General features: G+C 26.4%; 1 protein-coding gene across 7 annotated transcripts in view; it reads right to left on the bottom strand.

Annotated features, from left to right (window-relative positions):
• LOC142223451 (uncharacterized) overlaps positions 1–17,551 on the bottom strand; it is a 258,785-nt gene that overhangs the window by 46,710 nt on the left and 194,524 nt on the right. For all 7 annotated transcript variants that reach the window (XM_075293340.1, XM_075293341.1, XM_075293337.1 and 4 more), the window contains 5 exons: positions 5,664–6,531; positions 5,245–5,556; positions 2,585–2,739; positions 2,054–2,514; positions 86–168 (listed from right to left, as the gene is read on the bottom strand). In XM_075293340.1, coding sequence (XP_075149455.1) covers positions 86–168; positions 2,054–2,514; positions 2,585–2,739; positions 5,245–5,556; positions 5,664–5,809 — 1,157 coding nt within the window. In that variant the 5' untranslated portion in view covers positions 5,810–6,531. The remainder of the gene's footprint in view (positions 1–85; positions 169–2,053; positions 2,515–2,584; positions 2,740–5,244; positions 5,557–5,663; positions 6,532–17,551) is intronic.

Below are 17,551 nucleotides of genomic sequence, written 5' to 3'. Positions count from 1 at the left end.
TATAATTTATATAAGAAAAAAAAAAAAATAAAATATACTAATTGGGAGAGGACTTATTGTTGAAACTCGAAATGTCAAAACTTACCTTGCATGCCCCGAGTCACCTTCCGAACTTTGACGAGAATGCTGGCTGTGCGAAAAACTACTATAACCGGAACCTTTTGACATCTAAAAAAGTGATAAAAAAAACATTATCATAAATAAAACATAAAATTTTCAAAAATTTCATTTTAAAAACAAGCTGAGAAAGCTAACGTTAAGGACTGAATAAAAATTTTTATGTCGGATAAAAATATAAGTAATCAAAAAATCACTTATATCTTTTTTCCTAAAAAGTAAAACCTATTATGGGCCACTTTAACCGACTTTTTTTTTGTTCAACTCGTGAAGATATTAAATTGGCGTATTGAACATTTTGTCAAAATTTTACTTTTTATAGAAAATTTTGTTAAAATTTAACTTTTTGTAGAAAATTTTGTTAAACTTTTATTTTTACAGAAAATTTTATTTTTATAGAAAATTTAAAATAAATTTAAATTAAATAAAATTTTATTTTTATAGAAAATTTTGCCAAAATTTTATTTTTGTAGAGAATTTTGTCAAAATTTTACATTTATAAAAAATTTGGCCAAAATTTTATGCTTATAGAAAATTTTGACGAAATTTTATTTTTATAGCAGATTTTACGAAAATTTTTGTTTTATAGAAAATTTTGTAAAAGTTTTATTTCTATAGAAAATTTTGTCAAAATTTTATTTCAAAATTTTATTTTTATAGCAAATTTTGTCAAAATTTTATTTCTATTGAAAATTTTGTTAAAATTTTATTTTTATAGAAAATTTTTTGCATAGAAAATTGTATTTCTATAGAAAATTTTGTCAAAATTTTATTTCTATAGAAAATTTTGTCAAGATTTCATTTCTATACAAAATTTTGTCAAAATTTTATTTCTATAGAAAATTTTGTCAAAATTTTGTTTTTATACAAAATTTTGACTAAATTTTATTTTTATAGAAAATTTTGACGAAATTTTTTTTATAGCATATTTGGCGAAAATTTTAGTTTTATAGAAAATTTTGTTAAAACTTTATTTCTATAGATATTATATATTTTAAAAAATTTATTTTTATAGAAAGTTTTATTAACATTTTATTTTTAAAGAAAATTTTGTTAAAATTTTATTTTTATAGAAAATTTTGTGAAAATTTTATTTCTATAGAAAATTTTGTCAAAATTTTATTTCTATAGAAAATTTTGTCAAGATTTTATTTCTATACAAAATTTTGTAAAAATTTTATTTTTATAGAAAATTATGTCAAAATTTTATTTTTATAGATTTTTTTTTTGTTTTTGTAAATTGGTTTTGTAAAAATTTTATTTCTATAGAAAATTTTGTCAAAATTTTATTACTCTAGCAAATTTTGTCAAAATTTTATTACTATAGAAAATTTTGTCAAAATTTTATATTTATCAAAAAATTTTTGCAAATTTTTATTTCTGTAGAAAATTTTGTTAAAATGTTATTTCTATAGAAAATTTTGTCAACATTTTATGTCTATAGAAAATTTTGTCATAATTTTATGTCTATAGAAAAATTTTTTCAAAATTTTATTTCTATACAAAATTTTGTCAAAATTTTATTTCTATAGGAAATTTTGTCAAGATTTTAATTCTATACAAAATTTTGTCACAATTCTATTTCTATAGAAAATTTTGTCAAGATTTTATTTCTATACAAAATTTTGTCAAAATTTTATTTTTATAGAAAATTTTGACGAAATTTTATTTTTATAGCAGATTTTGCGAAAATTTTGTCAAAATTTTATATTAATAGAAAATTGTGTCAAAATTTTATTTTGTATAGATAATTTTGTCAAATTTTTAATAAAAAAAATTTTTGTTAAAATTTTATTTTTTTGAAAATTTTGTCAAAATTTTATTTTTATAGAAAATGTTGTCAAAATTTTATTTTTATAAAAAATTTTGTAAAAATTGTTTAATGCCCTACAGCGTACACTTCACTTTTGAATGATGGTTTATATCTCACACTTACTTGACTAGTATTACTGGAATTTCTTGAGTGGCCCATTTCAAGGCCTGGAACAGTGGCACCGGATGTCGTTAAACCACTTATCGATGCCGTGGTGCCACAATTATTGCTGCCAATAATACCAACACTCACGCTACCACCACCACTACCAAGTGATCCAATACCACTTCCAACACCACCACCACCGCCACTGCCACCCGTACCACCAATGCCACCATACGTTTGTTGTGCATTCGTTAGTGAAACACCTGGAACCAGAGTGGCAACAGATGATGGTGGGTAGGAAGATGGCAAATGCTGTTGTTGGTTATTTGATTGTTGTTGTTGTTGCTGCTGGTGCTGATGCTGTTGCTGCTGCTGTTGCAACAGTAAAGCATCAGGTGTTAGAGTAATGGCAGATTCTGATGATTCTGAATGACCCGAATCCGTTATAATGGAAGCTATTATTTGCTGAGGATCTGAATCTGGAAGGAAAATTTGGGAAATTTTGTATAAAGAAAAACAAAAAATGGAAATATGCTTTAAATCACTTACCATCATCTCTTATACTAGAAACGGGACGTGTTGTTACCCCAATTGAGGGTAATGTGGGAGTTAAAGAGGTTGGCGATTGCAAACCCACACCCGTTGATCCGGTGACCAAATCATCTGTGGGTGTTTTTTGTTTATTTTTTAAATTTGGTGTAGGACTAAAAGGAACGAGAATAATACAAAATTTTTAGTTACCGAGCGGCAAATAGAGTTTTTAAAGCTTTAATTAATAATAACATAATATCAACAAAAATAATAAAAAAAAAACAAACATAAATAATTGAAAAATTATATAAAAAAATGAAAATTTGAATTTCTAATTTTTTTATCTCGATCTTCTACTATTTTTTTTCTTAGATTTTTTATAATTTAATTTGAATTAAAATAAATATAACACAGAAAAAATCTTACGGATATTTTTTAAATTAAAATCTTAATTGAGTTTGAAACAACATTCTAATTGCTCTCACACACCAAAAAATCATTAACAATATTGTTTTTTAATTGAATGCTATTAAATATTCAATTAAGATATTAATTGATTCCAATAAAATTTTTATAAAAACAAATACTTAACTGGTCAATTAAATTTTTCAATTAGGAGTTACTTGGATAAATTGATTGCGTGACTGAAGCCTTAAAATATTTCAAAATAAAATTATGACAAATTTTTCTATAGAAATAAAACTTTGACAAAATTTTCTATAGAAATACAATTTTGACAAAATTTTCTATAGAATAAAATTTTGACAAAATTTTCTATAGAAATAAAATTTTGACAAAATTTTCTATAGAAAAAATTTTACAAAAAATTTCTATAGAAATAAAATTTTGACAAAATTATCTATATAAATAAAATTTTTACAACATTTTTTATAGAAATAAAATTTTGACAAAATTTTCTATAGAAATAAAATTTCGACAATATTTTCTATAGAAATAAAATTTTGACAAAATTTTCTATAGAAATGAAATTTTGACAAAATTTTCTATAGAAATAAAATTTTGACAAATTTTTTAGAAAATATTCTATAGAAATAAAAATTTTGACAAAATTTTCTATAGAAATAAAAATTTTACAAAATCTTCTATAGAAATAAAAATTTTACAAAGTTTTCTAAAGAAATAAAAAAAAAAGAAAAAAAAAATAGAAAATTTTTTTTTGGCAAAATTTTTTTATAGAAAACTTTCTATAGAAATAAAAATTTTACAAAATTTTCTATAGAAATAACAATTTTACAAAATCTTCTATAGAAAAAAAATTTTGACAAAATTTTGTATAGAAATAAAATTTTGACAATATTTTCTATAGAAATAAAATTTAGACAAAATTTTCTATAGAAATAAAATTTTAACAAAATTTTCTATAGAAATAAAATTTTGACAAAATTTTCTATAGAAATAAAATTTTGACAATATTTTCTATAGAAATAAAATTTTGCAAAAGCTTCTATAGAAATAAAAATTTTACAAAATTTTGTATAGAAATAAAATTTTGCAAAATCTTCTATAGAAATAAAAATTTTACAAAATTTTCTATAGAAATAAAAGTTTTAGAAAATTTTCTATAGAAAATTTTTTTTCTATAGAAAAGTTTTCTATAAAAAAATTTTTGACAAAATTTTCTATAGAAATAAAAACAGAGAGACTACACACAAAAAAATTTCACAAAAAATTTTCCAATTAAAATTTTAATTGAGTTTTAAAAAATATTCAATTAAAAGTTTAATTGATTCAACAAATTTTTTAATTGAAACAAAAATCAATCACAAAAATAATAGTATCAATTAATTTTTTAATTGGATCAATTAACTTTTTAATTGAACTTCAATTAATTTTTTAATTGATACTATCATTTCTGTGATTGAAGACATTTCAATTAAAAATTAATTGGATCAATTAATTTCGTGATTGAATCAGAAAAAAAAATTTTTGTGTGTATAGAAATAAAAATTTTACAAAATTTTCTATAGAAATAAAAATATTACAAAATCTTCTATAGAAATAAAATTTGACAAAATTTTCCATAGAAATGAAATTTTGCAAAATTTTCTATAGAAATAAAATTTGGGACCAATTGATTGCGTGATTGATAAAATATTTTTTTCTATGCAACAAACTAATTGAATCAATTAAATTTTTAATTTCAATTAATTTTTTAATTGACGTTTTTAGTTTGATTTTTAATTAATATATTGATTGAAATAAATATTTAGTTAAAAATAAAAAAAATTTTCATCAAAATTTCCTTTTTTAAGTGACTTATTCTTTCGAGTTTGATTAAAAAGCTAATTGCATGAATTGATTTTTCAATTATCTTAATGTTTCTATCTTGATTAAAAATTTAATTGTATCAATTAATTTATTCATTTAAAACATCTTCAACCTCAATCGACTTTTTAATTGGAAATATTTAGGTGTTATTTTTTTCTGTGTAGTTTTCGAGGATTGAATTAATGGGACCAATTAATGTTGTGATTGAATCCATAAAATATTTTGTTCTGTGCATAAACTAAATGAATAAATAAAATTTTAAATCGGATCAATTTTTTTTGACGGTAATTGATGCAAATTCTAATAAAAATTAATTGAATTAAATAATTGTGTGATTGATACCAAAAAATATTTTCTGTGTGTAAATATATGTTTCCATTATTACTTACGCCTTAAATAATATGTCACCACTTAACATAAGCATTTTTATCGATACAGTTAACATGGAATTATCTAAACGATGTCTGGAATCATAACCTTCCAGTAGAAATCGTCGCGAGGTTAAACCAGCGCCAGCATATTCGGCAAGATTTAAATCAATAAAACCTAACTTATAATAACTACGGCCACCCTTCATCTCCTTTCGTATGGATATCCTCAAATAACAGGGATCGAGGACACCCGTTGAGGCATTTGCTGACATTTTGCAGGGAAATTCGAAACTGCGATTCCATTCTACACGATGATTACGGACTTCCTCTCTGGAAATTAAGAGAAAAAAAATATATTAAAAGAGAGACTTAGTAACCCAAAAAATTGTTTTAATACATATCAGCCACCCTTTAATTTGGTCTTTACTTAAACTCACCTGCTACTGTATTCTTGAAAGGAACCACCATCTAGTAGACGAATTTTCGCAAATAGCACCTCATTGACCAGTGTCACATTTTCTAATTCCTGCAATTGGACTTCCACATTGAAACGATACTTTTTCTTTTTCATCATAAAGGCCATAACCAAGGGCACTTAGGCCCTACAAACTCGTATGAGAAATTTTCCTTAGATTGTGTGTTGTGGGGTTGGGCGAAGAAGTTAACCGCAAGGGGTTATGGGGAAAAGGGAATAGGGGAGTCTTGGATAGGGGACAAATTCAAATTCTTAAAATACGAAAGTTTTTTAGTTTTGTTTTTCTTTTGGCACTCGTTTTGGTAAAATTTTCAAGAAAAAGTCAATTAAAATTTATGGATTTAGATATTTTGGTTTGTTGTTGTTTTTTTACAATTATAATATTGCTTTGGTTATTGTTCTGGGTTTTTCTCTAAACTCTTGATAGTAAAGAAAATTGCACAATACTTTGGACAACTCTAACGATAAGAGTGTTGCCTCCTTCGATTTCTTATTCACTCAATTGTGAGTATTTGTTTTGTGGCTACAGTGTTGATGGGGATGGCGCGCGGGCGGGCCGAGGAAGTAGGACAAAACAATCAATAATCACAATCACAATTTACGACGACGTATAAACGACAGCCACCAACAATGATAATGACGAACTATAACGACGACGATCTAATGGAGTTGTGGGTTGAGATTGTGTTTTGATGTTGTTGTTGTTGTTTTACGTTTGTAACCACCACATTGTTGATTATGTAGCTAGCTAGCATTGTTTACCCACAGGACATTGTGTATTTGAGATGGCCATTGAATTGTTGCTCTGTTGCTGAATTGAAACTCTAAAGCTGTAAAGAGAGTGTGAGAGTGAGAGAAGAGAAAACATAATAGAGTTAGTGAAAATGTTAATTAAAATGTCAATGTAATAACGAGAAGAATATTAGATTGGAAATAGAGATAAGAGTTTTGCTTGTTTCCCCCAATGCAGAGATTTGTATATGTACAGTGAGCAGCAAAAGTCATAGTATCCATGGTAAGTTCGTAAAACACACTTAAACTTTTAGTGATTATTTTTATTTTACTTATTCCCTTATATATAAAAGTAAACAAGTAAAATAAAAAATAGGCATAAAAAGTTGACCTAAGTCTGCTTGGCACCATGACCTTGTTACCCATGATGAATTTTGTAACGCACTATATATGATTCAAAAAATATCTTTAAAGAGAAAAGAAGGAGATTTTATCTAGGAATTAATTTAAAATCAAAAACTTTTTTGGATAAAAGCCAGCAATTTTTTGAAAACCTCAATTTACCAGAGTTGTACCATGCTTTTTTCGCTTTTTTATAAAAACATATCTTAGTACTTATATTGAAAAAATATTTACGTGATATTAATTTTTACGCAACCTAAAATTAAGGACAAACTGGTATTTATTTGTACGTGAATAGCTTTATTAATATACTGCAAAAAGGAAATAAAATTTTTACAAAATTTTCTATAAAAATAAAATTTTGATATAAATTTTCTATAGAAATACAATTTTGAAGAAAATTTTCTATAGAAATAAAATTTTGACAAAATTTTCTATAGAAATAAAATTTAGCCAAAATTTTCTATAGAAATAAAATTGTGACAAAATTTTCTATAGAAATGCAATTTTGACAAAATTTTCTAATGAAATAAATATTTGACATAATTTTCTATAGAAATGAAATTTTGACAAAATTTTCTATAGTATTGAAATTTTAACAAAATTTTATATAGAAATACAATTTTGAGAAAATTTTCTATAGAAATAAAATTTTGACAATATTTTCTATAGAAATAAAATGTTGCAAAAATTTTCTATAGAAATAATGTTTTGAAAAAATTTTCTAAAAAATTTTAACAAAATATTCTATAGAAATAAAATTTTAACAAAATTTTCTATAGAAATAAAATCTTGGCAAAATTTTCTGTAGGAATGACATTTTGACAAAATTTTCTATAGAAATGAAATGTTGGCAAAATTTTCCATAGAAATAACATTTTGACTAGAGGTGTGCGCGTGACACGCGTGAATTACGTGAGTCGTGAACAAAATCTAAAGCAACTCTCGTGAATGTGCGTGAATGGGACTAAAACAAATATGTCGTGCGTGAGAATTAAAATCGGTTCGTGAATAAGCGTGAATATAATTTCTGCAAAATCACGCTCACAAAAATAATCAAGGTTTAATTCACACTGGTATGTTAAATGAAATTAATTTAGCTCTAGTAGATATCGTGAGTCTCGTGAATCACGTGAATTGTCGTGAATCGTGTCTGAACGTGAGTCTTTAAAAGTAGTTCGTGCGTGAGCGTACGTGAGTACTGGGTTTCATTTCGTGAATGTGCGTGAGTGGGATTGTCTACCACACGAATCGTGAGTGAGCGTGCGTTAATAAATATTTTGCTTCGTGAATATGCGTGAGTGTGAGAGAAATTTCAGTCACGCGCACACCTCTAATTTTGACATTTTCTATGGAAAAAACATGTTGAGAAAATTTTCTATAGAAATAAAATTATGACAAAATTTTCTATAGAAATAAAATTTTGGAAAAGTTTTCTATAGAAATTAAATTTTGACAAAACTTTCTAAAGAAATAAAATTTTGGCAAAATTTTCTATATAAATAAAATTTTGGCCAAATTTTTCTACAAAATTAAAATTTTGGCCAAATTTTTCTATAGAAATAAAATTTTGGCAACATTTTCTAAAGAAATAAAATTTTGGTAAAATTTTCTAAAGAAATAAAACTTGGTAAAATTTTCTATATAAATAAAAGTTTGGCCAAATTTTTCCATAGAAATAAAATAATGTTGGCCAAATTTTTCTATAGAAATAGAATTTCGACAACATTTTCTATTGAAATAAAATTTTGACAAAATTTTCTATAGAAATAAAATTTTAACAAAATTTTCTATAGTAATAATTTTTTGAAAAAATTTCTATAGGAATAAACTTTTGACAAAATTTTCTATAGAAATAATTTTTTTGAAAAATTTTCTATATGTTAATAAGAAAATTTAACAAAATTTTCTATAGAACTAAAAATTTTGACAAAATTTTCTATAGAAATAGAATTTTGACAAAATTTTCTATAGAAATGCAATTTTGACAAAATTTTCGATAGTAATGAAATTTTAACAAAATTTTCTATAGAAATAAAATTTTGGCAAACTTTTCTATAAAAATAAAATTTTGACAAAATTTTCTATATTAATAAAATTTTGACAAAATTTTCTATATTAATAAAATTTTAACAAAATTTTTTTTAGAAATAAAATTTTGACAACGTTTTCTATAGAAATAAAATTTTAACAAAATTTTCTATGGGAATAAAATTTTGGCCAAATTTTTCTATAGAAATAAAATTTTGACAAAATTTTCTATAGAAATAAAATTTTGGCAAAATGTTCTATAGAACTAAACATTTTGACAAAATTAACAAAATATTCTATAGAAATAAAATGTTGGCAAAATTTTCTATAGAAAAAAAAACTTTGACAAAATTTTCTATAGTAATAAAATTTTAACAAAATTTCCTATAGTAATATTTTTTGAAAAAATTTCTATAGGAATAAACTTTTGACAAAATTTTCTATAGAAATATTTTTTTTGAAAAATTTTCAATATGTTAGTAGGAAAATTTAATAAAATTTTCTATAGAACTAAAAATTTTGACAAAATTTTCTATAGAAATAGAATTTTGACAAAATTTTCTATAGAAACGAAATTTTGACAAAATGTTCTATATTAATAAAATTTTAACAAAATGTTTTTTAGAAACAAAAAATTTTGACAACGTTTTCTATAGAAATAAAATTTTGATAACATTTTCGATAGAAATAAAATGTTGACAAAATTGTCTATAGAAATAAAATTTTGACAACATTTTCTAAAGAAATAACATTTTTATACAATTTTCTATAGAAATAAAATTGTGACAAAATTTTTTATAGAAATAAAATTTTGACAAAATTTTCTATAGAAATAAAATTTTGACAACATTTTCTATAGAAATAAAATTTTGACAAAATTTTCTATAGTAACAAAATTTTGACAAAATTTTCTATAGAAATGAAATTTTGACAAGCTTTTTTATAGAAATAAAATTGTGACAAAATTTTCTATAGAAATAAAATTTAGACATAATTTTCTATAGAAATAAAATGTTGACAAAATTTACTAATGAAATTAAAATTTAACAAAATTTTTTATAGAAATAAAATTTTAACAAAATATTCTATAGAAATAAAATTTTGACAAAATTTTCTATAGTAATTAAATTTTGACAAAATTTTCTATAGTAATAAAATTTTAACAAAATTTTCTATAGAAATAAAATATTAACAAAATATTCTATAGAAATAAAATTTTGACAAATTTTTCTATAGAAATAATATTTGGACAAAATTTTTTTATAGAACCAAACATTTTAACAAAATTTTCTATAGAAATAATATTTGGATACAATTTTTTATAGAACCAAACATTTTAACAAAACTTTCTATAGTAATAAAATTTTGTCAAAATTTTCTATATAAATAAAATGTTGACAAAATTTTTTATAGAACCAAAAATTTTAACAAAACTTTCTATAGAAATAGAATGTTGACAAAATTTTCTATATAACTAAAAATGTTGATCAAATCTTCTATAGAAATAAAATTTTGCCATTTTTTCTATAGAAATAAAATTTTGACAAAATTTTGTATAGAAATACAATTTTAACAAAATTTTCTATAGAAATAAAATTTTGACAAAATTTTCCATAGAAATAAAATTTTGACAAAATTTTCTATAGAAATAAAATTTTGACAAAATTTTCTATAGAAATAAAATTTTGACAAAATCTTCTATAGAAATAATTTATTTGAAAAATTTTCTATAGAAATAAAATTTTGATAAAATTTTCTATAAAAATTAATAAAACCTGGTACTGTTAACCTCAAATTTATTATTATATCCTAGTATCATACTGTAATGCTAGACAATAACTCTCTTGTTCATTAGAGGTTTAATTAAATTTGGCCTAGGGTACGTATGATTGACATTATTGGGGAAATATGGCATGGGGTGCGTATGATTGACATTAATTTCGAGCTTCTTTAGGAAATCATTTAAAACTATGAAAGATGAAGTGGCAATATAAACTTTGTAATGTAAAAAAATAATAAATAATATTAATATCAAAACATTATTTTGTAGTCTCCCATTGCTATGCTAGTCTATAACTTTCTATTTAATTAATTCATTTCAGGTAGTTTTTAATTTCTAATTACATTTATTAATTAAACTTTTTCGATTACATTTTTTTCCCCAGAAAAACTTCATATAACACCGTTAATATGATTAAATCATTGCAATGAAATCATCATGTTTTATTTCTCTATGCATATACGAAAAAATAGAATATGGGTTTATTTCTTTTTTGCCTCTATTCGGTTCAATTCAAACATATTACAAGTAAACATAACCTACATTATCCGGCCACACTAGCCCATTTCCTTGCCAATGAACAAATAAAATGGATTTACCCACATTTCTGCCAAGTAAACTTTGTTTTGCGAAAACAACAAAATAAAAACGAACATAGAACTTCCGTTAGAGTAGTTTAAAAAAGCAATTTGGTTGAATGGTGAATAGTTTCGACCCCGACATAAAACACAAACAACCAGTGTCAGCCACGCCCTTACTCAACACAGATTTAGTTTTCAAAGGATATGGGGGCTAAAGACATTGAGTAATCGATGATTTTTATAGGTTTTGTTTCCCCCCAAAAAAAAAGAACCTAATTAAGTAAAATTTTAATGGTTATCTAAAGACAAGATTGTTTGCCATTAAAATCTGGGAACACAATGGAAAATTTCTTGAGTAAGGTAGGGCCAGAGTTTTGTAAGTAAAGGATAACGATTATTGCTTAGGGCTGGGCATAGTTAAGCCATACCATTAAAAAGCATTTTGTTGGATAGAAGCGAACTATTGTAAACCCAAAGTAATAACTAAACACCAGAATTTTATGATGAAATACTTTCTGAAAAGATATCATCACATTTAATCGTTCTAATCTTATTTAATAAAATATAAAGAAATGTATAAATGACGCCATAAAAGTTGTGCTACTACACGTTTGTTTGTTTTTCTTTCTTGCCTTTGTTTGATTTCATATCGCCTGCCTTTCGCTACAAAGTCAAAGGTCTCTGAAAAGCCATTGTATATATCTAGATAAAATGTAAAATTTATTTGAATGTGTCAAATAAGTTGCTTTCAGAACATTGCATAGCTTTAGGCGTTTGTGACGCATAACAAAGAACTCAACTACCAAATAGAGGAAAGAGCGAGAGAGTGGGAGGCGTATTTACAAAAGTAGACGAAAAGTTCTCTCGAGTAGACTTTAGTATATCACAACAAGTTAACCTTTGCGTGATTCTAACACTTAAAATATTAAGCCACAAAGTATGTTAAAGAACTTGTTAGGCAAAACTGTCCAATGCGAGAAATTTCATGGATAAGATTCTAGATATTTGGTTTTGTTTTTTACAGAAATTAAGAGAAATTTTTTAAGGAAGAAATATAAAATAGAACCTTAGAGCGTACACACAAAAAAATTTTTTTCTGATTCAATCACCAAATTAATTGATCCAATTAATTTTTTAATTGAAATGTCTTCAATCACGAAAATGATAGTATCAATCACAGTTTTAATTGGGCATAGAAAAAAATCTTGATTAAAAAATTAATTGATTTTTTCAGCAAATTTCAATTAATTTTTTAATTGATTCAATTAAAAATTTAATTGATGTTGATTGCAAAACTCAATTAATTTATCAATTAAAAAAGGTTACTATTTTTAATTACTTTCTGAATTGGCTTAGGGTTTTTTTGGATTAACAAATGATTGTTTGAAATACATTTTTAATTAAAAATTAAAAAAAAAATCAGCACTTTTTTAACTGAATTAGTCGTCCGAATTTGATTAAAAAGTTAATTGTATCAATTATTTTTTTTTTAATTAAAAATTTTAAAATTTTCCATCATTGACTTAATTAACTTAATGTTTCTATCATGATTAAAAAGTTAATTGTATCAATTAATTTATTAATTGAAAAAGTTTTCAACTTCAATTAACTTTTTAATTGGAAATATTTTGGTGATATTTTTTTCTGTGTATGATTTATAATAATAAGAAAAATTAATGAGACAAAGAAAAAAATAAATTAATGGTTTAGATTGGGGGGGGGGGGGGGGGGGTGAGATATTATCCCAATTATCCCGACGATAAATTTAAGGATTTCACCTATGAAGACTAGATCAGAAATCGATAAAAGTTGCCAAATCAACCGTTACAAATGTAATTAAAGAGTTTGGGGAACGTTTGTCGACAGCCAGGAAGTCTGGATCGGGGGGAAATCGAAAACCGGAAGCCGCTGAGACGACAAAGAGAGTTGCCGGTAGCTTCAAGCGAAACCCTAACCTCTCTCTCTCTCCGAGATGCCGCAAATAAGATGGGTGTATCGTCTAAAACCGTGCATCGAGCCAAAAAACGAGCCGGACTATCCATTTACAAGAAGGTAGTGACTCCAAATTGCGATGATAAACAAAATACGACGGCCAAAGCGCGATCCCGGAGGCTGTACACGACGATGCTGACGAAGTTTGACTGCGTGGTAATGGACTACGAAACCTACGTCAAAGCCGACTACAAGCAGCTTCCGGGACAGGGGTTTTATGCGGCAAAAGGAAGGGGAAAGGTAGCAGATATTTTCAAGCACATAAAACTGTCAAAGTTCGCAAAGAAATATCTGGTTTGGCAAGCCATCTGTACCTGTGGCTTGAAAAGCAGCATTTTCATAGCTTCCGGGACTGTCAACCAAGAAATTTACGTGAAGGAGTGTTTGAATAAACGTCTGTTGCCTTTCCTGAAGAAACACGGTTGTTCCGTACTGTTTTGGCCGGATTTGGCATCTTGCCATTACGGTAAAAAGGCCATGGAGTGAAATTTGCTTCTCTTAGAGGCTCCGCAAGCCAAATCGGTTTATATGGGGGCTATACGTAAAAGTGATCCGAGATGGCCCATTTGAAATACCATCCGACCTACATCAATAACAACTACTTGTGCCAAGTTTCAAGTCGATAGCTTGTTTCGTTCGTAAGTTAGCGTGATTTCAACGGACAGACGGACGGACGGACATTCTTAGATCGACTCCGAATTTCACCACGACCCAGTCTATATATACTTTATGGGGTCTAAGAGCAATATTTCGATGTGTTACAAACGGAATGACAAAGTCATAGGATGGGGGGTATATCCTATGGTGGAGGGTATAACAATAAATAATGCAAAAAAAAATTAATAAATTACTTGGTTTCGATTTTTTATACCCTGTGCCGCACTGTGGAACAGGGTGTTATAAGTTAGTGCATTTGTTTGCAACACCCAGAAGGAGACGAGGTAGACACATGGTGCCTTTGGCAAAAATGCTCAGGGTGGGCTCTTGAGTCGATATAGCCATGTCCGTCTGTCCGTGAACACATTTTTGTAATCAAAGTCTAAGTCGCAGTTTTAGTCCAATCGACTTCAAATTTGGCACAAGTATGTTTTTTGGCTCAGAATACAACCCTATTGATTTTAGAAGAAATCGGTTCAGATTTAAATATAGCTCCCATATACATATTTCGTCCGATACCAACTTATATGGCCCCAGAAGCCAGAGTTTTACCCTAATTTGCTTAAAATTTTGCATAAGAAGAACAATTAGTACTATAGTCATGTGTGCCAAATTTTATTGAAATCGGTTCAGATTTAGATATAGCTCCCATATATATCGTTCGCCCGATTTACACTCATATGACCACAGTGGCCAATCTTTTACTCCGATTTAATTGAAATTTTGCACAGGGAGTAGAATTAGCATTGTAGCTATGCGTGCCAAATTTGGTTCAAATCGGTTCAGATTTAGATATAGCTCCCATATATAGCTTTCGCCCGATTTACACTCAGATGACCAGAGAGGCCAATTGTTTTGCTCCGATTTAGTTGAAATTTTGCACAGGGAGTAGAATTAGCATCGTAGCTATGCATGCCAAATTTGGTTGAAATCGGTTCAGATTGAGATATAGCTCCCATATATATGTTTTTCTGATTTCGACAAAAATGGTCTAAAACCAGTATTTTCCTTGTGAAATCGCCACTGCTTAGTCGAAAAGTTGTAAAAATAACTCTAATTTTCCTAAACTTCTAATACTTATATATCGAGCGATAAATCATAAATCAACTTTTACGAAGTTTCCTTATAATTGCTTCAGATTTAAATGCTTCCCATATTGTTTTTTACAAACATTGTGTTCCACCCTAGTGCATTAGCCAACTTAAATTTTGAGTCTATAGATTTTGTAGAAGTCTATCAAATTCTGTCCAGATCGAGTGATATTGTATTTGGGACAAACCTTTATATATAGCCCCCAACACATTTGACATTTGTGATATGGTATCGTAAATTTAGATCTACAAAGTGGTGCAGGGTATAATATAGTTGGCCCCGCCCGACTTTAGACTTTCCTTACTTGTTTTATAATAAAAAAATGGGTAAAATAATTATAACGGAATATTAAATTCATATTCAAACATTGGTGTTCGCTCGAATCAGGGATTGAACCCATAACCCTTTGTATGTAAGGCGGACATGCTAACCAGACTCCTTGCCTGATTTTGCTTTAAAATTTTTATTAATATTAATAATATTATTTTTTAGTATATGGGGGCGTATAATCATTTTTAATTGGCAGGACATTGATGCGTATGAGTATGAGTATTTGTATTTTTTTTATTAAAATACGTCCCATAGTTCATGTTTGATCCTTATAAAATGTCCCATATATTGACACTATCACTCTGGATAAAGACAAACTATTATACAAAAAAACTATAAAGAAAACACCAAATAAACTTAAAATATTCATTTCTCCTGATATTGTACTTTGTAATCCTCCCCTTCGGAAAAACGAATGTGTATATGCGTGGGTTCTTATTTCAATATTAATAACCACAAACACACATATTCCAAAGGACTACATTAAGGTGTTCACACCGAAAGACTATATTTAAGCAGTTTACAATACTGCTCAGGTGGCTTTGGTATAATGCGTTGAAATAACATCGCCTCATTTCCTATTCATTTTCAATGTCTGTCCGAATGACACCTAACACAAAAAAAAGCACTCACACACCCACACTTACTTTATGTGAGTTTTACCTTAAGTAGGTGCGTTAAATAAGAACAAGAGTGTCGATGACGACGCCGCCAACGACAACGACAGTTTATTCCCTGGAAAATAATTAAGTAAATACATACATATATATTTAACCCAAATGGAAAATGCCACCACCTAACAAAATACATTAATCAATGTCAAAAAAGTGAAAACAAAAACATACGACAGCAAAGAAAAACCAAAAAAAACTAAACCACAGACAGAGAGTAGAAAAATAAGAAGGAACCTTTTCAAAAAAAAAAAAAAAAATCCGAACCACCCCACTTTGAATATGTAAAACATGTAGAAACCAGTGTTTTGATTTGTCCAGGAAGATAATCGGAAAAAATAACAACCAAAATAAAAATGTTAATGAATTCACTATGCAGTTTTTGTTGCGTGGCTGTCAAGCTGAATAAATAAAGAAATACTTCAGATATACGACTTCGTAGATATAGTGTTTTTTCCATAATCCAAAAAAAAAAAATCGAGAAAACTCCTGTAGTTTTATATGGGAGTCTTTGGAGAATTGAAGCCATATATCAAAATTCATTTATTCATATGAATCATTTAAGTTTAAATATAAAGCTGAAATTTTAGGAATTTTTTTTTTTCTGACAAGAAATGCAATTCAAAACATACAATTTGTGCAAATTTTTAATGTGGAAACTATTTCGATTATTCCATAAGATAGATGGCCGTTGGTGCGTATGATATATATTAATTAATCGCCCATGGTGACGCATGACAAATATTATTTTTGAAATATTATAAAATTATGGCATTGCTGATATGAAAATAGAGTAAGTTTAATTCCTTTATATGGGCGTAGCTCATAACTTACTTGGGACATTATTCAGGTCATATCTAGATCGATGACAGTATTTTAAACTGATCATTGGTGCGTATGACATTAAATTGCCCATGGTTACGTATGACTAATATTATTTTTGAAATATTATAAAATATGGCATTAATAATAATGAAAGTAGACTAGACTTAAATAATTTATATGAGCGAAACTGTTGCTATGTATTCACCATAATTTTTGGTTAACATGCTCGCCTTGCATACAAAAAGTAGTGGGTTCAATCCTATATTTTACCAAGCACAAAATAAGCTTTTATTCTTCAGGAAACTTTTTGTTGGAAAGACATGCAGCATTCAGCTCATACAATTTATGCAAACTTTTACTTTGGAGACTAGTCGGTTATATCTAAGATCTATAAGATAGTTGGTGCGTATGATATATATTAATAAATTGTCCATGGTTACATAGGACTAATATTAAATTTTAAATACTATAAAATATGGCATTGTTGATATGAAAATAGAGTAAGTTTAACACCTTTATATAACTTACTTGGGACACTATTCAAGTCATATCTAGGATCGATAAGCTGTATTTTAAAGTGCACAGAAAAAAATATCACCAAAATATTTCCAATTAATAAGTTAATTGAATTTGAAAATTTTTTCAATTAATAAATTAATTGATACAATTAACTTTTTAATCATGATAGAAACATTAAGTTAATTAAGTCAATGATTGAAAATTTTAAAATTTTTAATTAAAAAATTAATTGATACAA

Source organism: Haematobia irritans, chromosome 2 (genome assembly GCF_050003625.1).
Source record: "Haematobia irritans isolate KBUSLIRL chromosome 2, ASM5000362v1, whole genome shotgun sequence".
Taxonomy (NCBI): domain Eukaryota; kingdom Metazoa; phylum Arthropoda; class Insecta; order Diptera; family Muscidae; genus Haematobia; species Haematobia irritans.
The sequence above is the reverse complement of the archived record's forward strand: the minus strand, read 5'-3'. Positions and strand labels throughout refer to the sequence as shown.